This window comes from Mastomys coucha, unplaced genomic scaffold, assembly GCF_008632895.1.
Source record: "Mastomys coucha isolate ucsf_1 unplaced genomic scaffold, UCSF_Mcou_1 pScaffold13, whole genome shotgun sequence".
In the NCBI taxonomy this organism is placed as follows: domain Eukaryota; kingdom Metazoa; phylum Chordata; class Mammalia; order Rodentia; family Muridae; genus Mastomys; species Mastomys coucha.
This window is the reverse complement of record NW_022196895.1, coordinates 58,332,697-58,343,423: the sequence shown is the minus strand read 5'-3', so window position 1 is coordinate 58,343,423 and position 10,727 is coordinate 58,332,697. Positions and strand designations below refer to the sequence as shown.

At 39.6% G+C, this 10,727-nt stretch overlaps 1 protein-coding gene across 10 annotated transcripts in view; it reads left to right on the top strand.

Moving 5' to 3' along the window:
• Window positions 1-10,727, top strand: part of Fbxo38 (F-box protein 38) — a 45,872-nt gene that overhangs the window by 13,840 nt on the left and 21,305 nt on the right. For all 10 annotated transcript variants that reach the window (XM_031365844.1, XM_031365841.1, XM_031365843.1 and 7 more), the window contains 4 exons: window positions 2,638-2,775; window positions 3,816-3,953; window positions 6,336-6,429; window positions 7,746-7,876. In XM_031365844.1, the coding sequence (XP_031221704.1) occupies window positions 2,638-2,775; window positions 3,816-3,953; window positions 6,336-6,429; window positions 7,746-7,876 (501 nt within the window). The remainder of the gene's footprint in view (window positions 1-2,637; window positions 2,776-3,815; window positions 3,954-6,335; window positions 6,430-7,745; window positions 7,877-10,727) is intronic.

The window sequence follows — 10,727 nt, the reverse complement described above, 5'->3', positions numbered from 1 at the left end:
TTTGTTTTGTTTTTCCAAGACAGGGTTTCTCTGTGTAGCCCTGTGTAGCCCTGGCTGTCCTAGAACTCACTCTGTAGACCAGGCTGGCCTTGAATTCAGAAATCTACCTGCCTCTGCCTCCCTCCCAAGTGCTGGAATTATAGGCGTGCGCCACCACCGCCTGGCTCTTGAGCACTTTTTGAGATGAGGAATTTTATTTACTATTTGTTGTGTTTGTGTGTATGATGTGTGGGCACGTTTGTGCCATGGTGCACATGTGGAGGTTAAAGGACAGGTGTATATGTAGTCAGTTCTCTTTCCATCTATAAATGGGTTCCATGGATGGAACTAGGGCATCAGGCTTGCATGTAGGTGCCTCTCCTGCACGACACAGTGCCTTCATCTAATAAACCATGGGCAATGTTCTACTCTGCTGTCTGGCTCATTCTATATACAGAAGCTAAGGATTTAAACTTTTAAAATTTACTTAAATTTCTTGTTATTAAAAAAGAAATGAGTGAGGATCTTCTGCGTAGCTCAGATGGCCATGAGCTCAGTACCCATCTTTGTCTTTCCAGCTCCTGAGTGTTGGCATAGTGGTGTGTATCACCACATCCAGTTAATTTACTTCAGTTCAAGTGGACAGATAGAGCTAGTGCCTACTACACCTCAGTTTAGAATGTTATAAAACCCTAGATAATTGTTAGTTTTTGTCATCAAGTAAAAGTTTACCATGTTCTTCAACCTAGGGTCACTGGGGTGAACATTCTGTCTCTTCCCTTTTCCTCTCGTACATGGTGATGGCGTGAGTGGTCATTTCCAGAGATTGCTTTGTTTGCACGGGTAGATTGTGCTCTCCCTTGTGCATGCTTTGTAAAATTACACCCCGGTAGTTTCAACAGGGGAAAATATTTGACCAAGTTTAACTTTTGATCCTTGGCTTAATCTGCTAAGAGATAATGTGACATTTTATTTTTTTATTTATTTAGAGACAGAATTTTATGTAGCTCAGGCTGGCCTCAGACTTACTAGATAGCTAAGGGTGACCCTGAATTTCTGCTCCTTCTGCCTTTTCTTCCCAAGTGCTTGGATTACAGGCATGCAGTACCATGCTCAGTTTTATATGGTGTCAGACAAAGATGAAATCCAAGTAGGTCTTTGTGCATGCTAGGCAAGTGCTCTTATCAACTGAGCCATATTCTCAGCCCAAATATTCCCAGTTTCATACTTTGTTAATTGTTTAAGTTTATATTTTATTTTTAAGCTTATTATTTTATTATTCGATTAATGTTTATGTTGAATATATGCCCAAAGATTACTCCAGATATTGGAGATATTCTGAGAATCTAGAAATTTCTTAAATAGGTTCAGATAGTCACAGGAGGACCTGGTGGGTTATACAGGCTAGGGCTTAAGTCATATATGTGACTACAGAAGGCTATTAGAGGCCCCTCTCATTTGTAAGATTGTGGAGAGAGTCTGAGCAAGTATTGGAGTATTTGGATTTCTAAGTGATAGAGATTTTACTTCTGAGGTTATGATGTAACCTCAAAGTAGAAGGTTTTTTAGCTTTACATTTTTCATAATGCCTATACCAGCTCATTGGAATTTTAAGTTTCCTTGAAATGCATTAATTATGTGACTGACTTGCAGCCTTGTACTAACTGTATGGTGGTAATGAGAAGAAATACATATTATCCTTTATTTATAGGCTAAGTTTGGCAGAAAGTAGGACTGAGCGTCAGATGCCTATCTGTGGATCTTTCTGGCCTTGCCCTTTGACTCACATAGCCAGCAGGCCAGCTGTGTGATAGACACCAAGGTGAATTCTGTACCTCTCTTGGTCTGGTTTTCTTCCTTTGGTCTTACCCATATTTCTGTTTCCCATCTGTTGCCATATGGTGTGTTTACATAGCAGTAAACTAAACTGCCATTTTGAGAAGACAGGGTGAGGAGCAGGTTTCTGAAGCTCCCTCTTTCCTTTAGGATTTACAAGGATCTCTCTCTCTTCCATATCTGCTGACACCTCCCACTGGGCACCCCTCCCCTTTCCACACTGAGTTCTCTGTATATAAGATTCATCAAAGACATAAAATATCCCTAACATTTTGAGATAGTAAAATAAATAGCTGTCTGATTTTTCCCAAAGCTATGCTAGCTTCTTCCACATAGTTACAGATGCCTAAAATCCATATAATTCTGTAAATGACATAAAGGTGTATCTTGTGTACCGCGAACCATAATATGAAAACTTATTTGTTATCCCTTTGTGCTGAGAAATTTCTTCTTACTGATGGGGGAGTTGTTAGAGGTGAATAGCAGCTCTGCCGTATTGTGTAGCTCACCTCTGTACTCGCAGTTAGACTTTGAGAAACTTAGTTTTACTTTGAATCTTACAAGGTATGGCTATGAGACAGATGTCTGTTTTAAATACAGAAATAGATTTTGAGTCCCATTCTTTATAATACATTTTGCATAAAAGTTCTTTAATAGCCTGTTTTAAATAAACCAAATCTGGTAGACTTTAATTATGTAATTGATTCTGATAGAAATCTCCTTGAATGATAGACTGTCCTTTGAAAACTGGACTGTAGCACACTGGATGCAGATTACAGAGTATTTTTGTCACTGTCTTGTTCTTTTGTGTGTGTGCTCTAGGCGTCAATGTTCCTGAAATCCCTTGTATCCCTATGCTAAGGCACCTGTACATGAAGTGGGTGAGACTCACTAAACCACAGCCGTTTAAAGATTTCCTTTGCATCAGCTTGCGAACTTTTGTCATGAGGAATTGTGCAGGTAATCCTATATAGTTATGGGTGAATTAAGCATACACTGTCGTAAAATGTCATGGTGATCTACGCATTTGTACTGAGAATTATGTTATTACTATCTACATTTTCTGACTCATACAGTTTATGAATATAGCATATCTTTTGTTTTAGTTGAAATAAACGTTAGCAAAAACAGACCAAAAAACCACAAGCTTAGTGTTCTATAAGCTTGACTTTTCGTCCATTTGATTGTTTTAATATATTTCAGTCTTTTTAGTTTTTGATTTTTAAGTACTAAGAATAGTTACTGTACATGAAGCATTGTTTTTATGATGTTCCTCAGCTAAACAAAGCCCTTAGCGCCCTCGTCTGTTGTCTGTACCGCCAAGGGTAACTTCTCTCCAGGCTTCTCCCAGTCTGGTCTCAATGTAATAAGACCTGTTTGCTGCCTGCATGACTATGCAGCTTCTTACCCTGTATTGTCGTTGACCACTGTTGCCTTACCTTGAGATTCCTACGTCCTCTTCCAAGTTTATTTGTGGTCTTTGGTCTGCTTTTCTTGCCATCTCTTTCTCTTCTCTTTGTTCCTCTTTATGGAGTGCACATGTCTTTTGTACTTCATATATTTGGTCTTTTTATCCTTTCGGGATTATTTATATGCTATTTCTCCATTGGAAGTCTTAATGGACAGGGCCATTGCTTTTTGGTCTTGGCTTGTCTCTAACACACTCCTGAACATAAAGGGATGCTAAAATGGTAAAGCAGCTCATTTGAGTGAAGGATCAAATTTTCTTCTTGAGGTTTTTATTCCATTTGTTGTTTTGAAATAAAAATTTTTGACTTAAGTATATTTTCAAAACATACTGCATATCTGAACAGTTTTGAACTATTCTTATGCTGAACAAGTTTATGGTTAGCAGACTAGCACTTTGATTGAGAAAAGCTTGGAGCCCAGATAGCCACCATTAGTCTGTCACTTAATAAGTTATTCATTTTCTGTTTTGAAAAAGTCATCTTTTAAAATAGTTTATTATATTAAGATTTGTTGTTGTTTACTTATTCCAGGACCAACAAACTCCTTGAAATACGTGCCCTTGGTAACAGGTCTGGCATCTGCCCGTAACCTGGAACACTTGGAAATGGTTCGAGTCCCTTTCCTGGGTGGTCTCATCCAACATGTGGTTGAAGACAGCTGGAGATCAGGTATCTGTTTTTTTGTTTTGTTTTGTTTTGTTTTTTTAAAGTTACAAAACAGTATTTAAAGTTGACCTCCAGTTTTTTTGGTTTTTTTGTTTGTTTGTTTGGCTTTGTTTCGTTGTCTCTTAATTTTTTTAAAATAATATTGGTAATTATCTTTGCTTTCTTTATGGTGTATTTGATGAAGGTAAGTATCCATGAGCACAGGCTAATTAATATTCTTTGCCTTTTTATGCATGTTCTCAAGATCCAGAATGATGAGGCAGGTTTTCTGGTTTGTTATTTATTACTTGGTAAATAAATAATTACCTTCTTTTATTGAGCTCTTTCTTAGAACAGCTGACCCAGTGACCCTTTGAGGAGAGGTACTGCATGACTTGAACATCTTAGGTCTCCAGAAGAGCTCAGGCTTTAGAAATGCTGTTGTGTCTGGTATTTATTCTAGTGTATAGGAGTTTCCATGCCTGCTCCTGGGCATTAGCTGCATCTGTCAGATAATAACTCTTCAGATCCCTTAGTGCTAGGGACAGGAAACTAACAGTTTGCTAATCATTTCATTGGTAAGAAAATATTGGCATAGATATATAGTATTTAAAACTAGAAATGCAGTTAATGCAAATTATTAATAAAGTAAGATGGAAAAGAAAGTAAAATGAAAGAATTACTAGAATGGAAACACCTCCAGTAACCCTGATACCGTAAAGACGAGGTTAACACTGCTGAAGCATGTTGTAGACATATTATCACAGAGTCACATCGGGATGAGCTCCCCACACTGCACCGAATCAGAGATGCAAATGGGCTCCCTCCCGACCAGCAACATTACATTTATTTTTATTTCAGTAAACAAGATAAAAGTCAGTAGAGTAAAGAAGACCACACTGTCCATCCATTAGAGAGGAGGCCTGAGAGAGCTGACAGATGCTGTAGCTCATGATTAAGACATGATGAAGAGAGAAAGGCAGTCCATACAGAATGAGAGGAGATCTTGAGTATGGATCTCTTACAGTGAGCTTGCATTAAGAATATTTAGAGAATTCTTGAAATTAAGAAATAAGCAGGCATCCCAATAGGAAAATGGGAAAGGACTAATGCGGAACCTTCTTTATGACTTCACATAAAGTCATGTGGACTTTATCCACTTGATGGGTAAATGTGAAAAAGAAAAGATAAACTTCACAAACTTAGGAAGGACAAATTAAAGCTAATGTGTGCCACAGAGCACTGACATTACTAGTTTGAAAGACAGTAGTGTTGGCTGAGTCCTGCACCACTGGGTCAATGCTGAGTATAATCTGATACTTCTAAACTTGGAAACGTTGATAGACGTCATCTGCTAACAATGGCCATACACACAACAGTTGTCGTCTCGGCTTTAAACCCAACAGAAAAGTATATATATGTTTACCCAGAAATGCAAGTGAGGTGTGTTTATAGAAGCATTGTTGCTAATGGGCTCCAAATAGGACAACCAGACATTGATTGTCCATAAGATAGATCATTAAAATGTGGCATATTCACATGCTGCTCTGCACAAAGGAGCAAACTGAGAGCCACCCACAGCAGTGTGGTTGCATCGCATAGCAGCGTTTGGTCAGTGAAGCCAGACACAAAAGTGTTCAAGTGAAATCATTTTGCTATACACTAATGATTTTTGTCTGCTGCTCTTGCTTTGGTGTGATACCTTTCAAAACAAGTATAGGGACTGCAGAAATGTCTCTGTGGGTAAAGCACTTGGCTATGTGACCAAGCTGGACCTGGCCCAGCACTCAAAAGGCTTATGTTACATAGTCCATCTGTAACCCCAGCACTAGGAGGTGTAGGCAGACAGTGGACAGCCAGTGTAGCATAAATGACAAGTTCTAGTTTCAATGAGAGACCATGTCTTAAAGCATAAGGTGACAAGGAATAAAGGAACCTCTGGCTACCACATGCGTGTGTGCACTGGTACATGCACACAGGAAGTTAATTACAACAAAATTCGAAAGGTCAAACATGGAAATGAGTTAAAGCAGTACAGTCTTGTTCCACGATGCACTGGAGGTTCAGGGTTTGACAGGAGGTGGCAGTCTTTCTGTAGGGCCTCATGCATTTTCTTTGTCCTAAGTCTGAAGTGTCCAGATGCTCGAAGTCTGTCTCCAGAATGAGTATCTGTTTGAGGGAATGACTGCTAGGAAAATACACCTTGAGGTAATTTGATCATAGCAACAAAGCATTTACTTTTAAACAAGGAAGTGTTTTCTTATATTTTTGGTTGTGAGCCTAGCCTTTAATGGCTGAGCCATCTCTCCAGCCCAAGGAAGTGTTTTCTAAGGCATGTATAACTCCTTTACCAAAAGTGCTGCAGTCAGAGAAATGTTTATTTTTGTTTCTTTTTTCTTTAATTAGGTGGTTTTAGGAATTTGCACACTATTGTCTTAGGAGCTTGCAAGAATGCCCTTGAAGTAGACCTTGGCTACCTCATCATCACTGCTGCCCGTAGGTATGTCTTAACTTTACTGTACATTTTCTTCTTCCACAGTTACAAGTTTTAGAAAACTAGGGGGCTAATGTATCTATACATACTTGTATGTAAATTTGATTATGTGTCGCTCGGACCTAATATACAAAGGAACTACTCGAGTGGTGGTGGCATCACCTCTCGTCTGTCTGACTTCAGAGCTGGAGCCCTTTGAACTGCATTCTAGTGGGCCAGCCCTGGAAGGCCGTGTAGTCTCATTGCATCAGAAAGCAGTGTCTGAGTATAGTGTGGGTAGACATTGGTGGCGCTGCCGTTTGAAGCCCTTTCCAGCCATTCTCCATCTGTACTTGGTTTTCTGAATTGTTTTAGTTGATGTTAATACTTCCTAGTCTTAAATTAGCTTTTCCAATGTCACATGTCCATAATCTTTTATATGTGTCTTCATATCACTTTATAATACATTAGTAATTTCCCACCTCTTAGAGATCTATCTCTGTGTATATTTTTTACATTTTCTTTAAGTTGAAATTTTTTATTAGTTTGTTAAACATTTTTACCAGTATATGCTAATAATAGACTATTAAAAATAAAACAAGAGTGTTTCTAAATTTAACTTAGTGTTTTTACATATCACAAATGTGTATACTTTATTAAAGTAATGCATTGCCGGGCAGTGGTGGCTCACGCCTTTAATCCCAGCACTTGGGAGGCAGAGGCAGGTGGATTTCTGACTTCGAGGCCAGCCTGGTCTACAGAGTGAGTTCCAGGGCAGCCAAGGCTACACAGAGAAACCCTTTATCAAACAAACAAACAAACAAAAAGTAAAGCACTGACACTAGTATAATAAAACTGTCGGGTACCAGCATCCGATACACAGAGGATAAAATTTGGGGTCGTCAATTCCCATTTCCACTGTAGGTTCTTCAGATTGAACTTAGTGACGCAGGTCATCAGGCCTGCATAGCCAGTCCTCACTGAGCTGTCCACCAACTCTACACCTCACTTATAGGTCATCCTTAAAGAAGTTCGTAAGGAGGCAAAAAGGGTTCCTGGGCAGTTCTAGGATTCTTACTGTATGATTTATTGTTACTAATTGAATAGCAAAATGTACTGCTGAGTGGGAGGCTGCACTTGAAAAGAGAAATCTCAGGGGTTTTGGTTGGTTGGTTGGTTGATGTTGTTGTTGTTGTTGTTGCTGCTATGTTTTTTAATGAAAAGAGAGAAAAGTTCTTGATACCTGTGGTATCTTCTGTAAAATTATAAACTTGTTTCTAAGCTCTGTTATCAGGAAGAATCTGAGTCCATTGTTTTCCTTTAACATGTTTCTCTGTTTGTAGGTTACATGAAGTTCGCATCCAGCCTTCTCTAACCAAAGATGGAGTTTTTTCTGCCCTAAAGATGGCAGAATTGGAGTTTCCCCAATTTGAAACCCTTCATCTGGGATATGTAGATGAGTTCTTGCTACAGAGTAAGCCATCATGCTTTATTACCTGGATGTGCTGTGGAAAACATGTTTGATATGCTGAAATCTGAATAGTCTATGTCTTTGTTTTCTTGACTGTAAGCCGACCTAGTGTCTTAAGTGCTTGCATGTGTAGGAGAATTGTTTTACAGCCATGCACTGACTTCCTTTTCCATGCGGCCTCTGGTGTGAGCATGCTATTGGGATGGAGTGATTAACCCTGGGTGAAGAATACCTTTATTTGGTTTCGCAGTTGTCTTTACTGTCCACGTTTCTTTCGGATTCTGCTTCATTTTCTCAGAATGTCTTTCACAGTTCCATTTCTTGAATTTGATCTGTCACATTTCTTGGAGGTTTGGATGGTTTCCTCAGATGAGATCCCATTATTTGCTCACATTTTGCGTTTCTATAATAAGCCAGTTGGGGTTCTAGACTCTGCAGATACTATGAGCGCACAGTGCTTAGTATCCATTTAATGGTAATTGATGCTGGCCTGAAGATAACATTTTGGATATGCAGTAACAATTAGGAACTCATCCCTTAGGGTTGAATTCACGTCAGTCAAACTTATTATTCAAACTGTTTTCCCACATGACATTTGCAAGATAGTTAAAATTTACAACAGTGTATTTTCACTTTATCAAAAATTTATAAACATTCTTGAACATTCACTGTCATACCAGATGGTTTTTGTGTTTCCTTTGGATCTTTTTTGCATTATAGAATATGAAAGGTAAAACACCATTGACCAAGACAGCCTAGGTCAAAGCCTAGGACAGTCCTGGACAGAACCCACGACTCTCTTTGTTCATTTCAGAGTGTTACAGTATGGCAGTTGTGCTTTTGTTCATTTCTTTTCCTCCTCCTTTATCTTTGAGCCTCTCATTAGAATATATGCAGGATTTAAAAAAAAAAAATCAAAGCACCCATTTGTAGACAGTTTAATACCAGAACCACTTTTAACCTATATAGCTTGAAAACGATGAGGTTTTATCAGAACATCATGGTTTCGTAGAAAATTAGCCCTTTTCCTTTCCAGCTTTTCTGGTTCTGAAAGAAGCTGCTAGTATCCTGTTTCTGTGGCATCCGTGTGTAGATGACCTAATGTCAGCATCTGCTCTTTATAGGACTTTTCACTCCAGTGAACTCATAGCTTAACAGCATCCCTATCCTCAGGGTAGCCACCATAAGGACTCCTGAAGGGTAACCTGTGTGATAACTGCACTTGCAGGGGTAAGCGGGTGCTTTCTGCATTTACACCAGTGTTACCCTGTTGTATTTCTCTTGCCTCGCCACCTGTTTTCAGTAGGATGTAAACGCTACTGCTTGGCTGCCATTATTTCCTACTTAGTAGGGTCTTGGGGTTAGCCTTTTTATAAGCCCTTCCCTTCTGAGACTGTTCAACCTACCTAAATGTGGACTCTGCTTCTCCAAAGACTGCCAGGGGGTCTGTAAGGCCAAGTGTTTCAGGCCATCATAAGAAGGATAAATGCTAGGGAGCTGGGTCAGTCGGTACAGTGATTGCCAGGCTAGCATGAGGGCTTGAGTTTCCAGAACTGACATAGAGCTGGATGTGGTAACACGTCTCAGGAATCCCAGCTATAATGCCAGGTTTCTGTTAGATAGGTGGGGGCGGGAGGTGATAGACAGGCGAGTCCCTGGATGTTCTCATGACAGCTAGCCTGCCCTTGCATCAGAACAAGAAGTTCTATCTCAAATAATATAGAAGACAAAGACCAACACCAGAGATACACACGGCACACAGATGTACCCATACACACAGGGCAAAAACTAAAGAGGGAGAAGTAGTCAGTGTTCATTCTTGCTTCTTCATTTCATCTGCCATCTTAGTAATTCATATCTTGAAGCAGGAAGGTGAAGGAATGGGATCCTCTTGTGGAACTCAAGTCACTTATTGTGTCTGCAAAATAGCTAAATATAAACATCACCTTTGTCCTCTAGCAGATCGGAGCAATGAGTACTAAAAAGCTGCTGCTATGATCTAGAAATAAAGATGGCTGGGACTAGGGACCGGAGGAACACTTGGAGAATGAGTCTTTGTTCACATGCATTTGTTCTCTCAGAGCTTTGTGGGAAGCTGGCCAGGGTGGAAACAAAATAACAGCAAAACCATAAATACATTTATAGCAGTCTTTAATACTTGAGGCATTCAGTAAGTAGTGGTTTTTACCTTTAGCTGCCCTGTAAGAAGAGAAAAAAAAAGGAACAGAAATGAACTCCTGCTGTCATCAGGATGTTAAGAATTACAGCCAGCAGAAGGCCTCAGCAGCAGGGATGGGCTGCTGCATTAAAGGCTGGCCATGCATTTGTCCTTTTACAGTGGAGCATTTATGTAGACAACACCTAGTAAAGAGAGTCAGTACAATGATTCACTCATCATAAGGGAAAACGCGTCTTCAAGTCCAAAAAGTAGTGAGGAGGTTGATGTTTAGAATGGTGTAAGCTGACTTCTGCAAGAAATACCAGTAAATACTAATGTTGGGTAGTAATGGAAAGTGAACTATGTGGAAAGTAAATGTGGTAGTGCTTGGAGTGCATTGATAGGCTAGCACATATTTCAAGCTAAAGATACACATTGCTCTGTTGCTCAAGACAGTTTCTTGAAGAGCAACTGAGTTTTCTTTGTAGGGTCGTTTAGTTGCTTTCAAGGAATCTAGAATATAGGCTGTATGTGGTACTTAGGTTCCCAATACCACCCTACATACTGAGATACAGTTGGAGTAAACAGATGATCCCGCACAGAGCCTTTGTGTCTAAGTGACTGTCCCAGAGAGTGAGGACTGGCCATATGGGAGAGAGAATGTTGATATGTAAGAGATGAAGAGGTTCCCAGTGA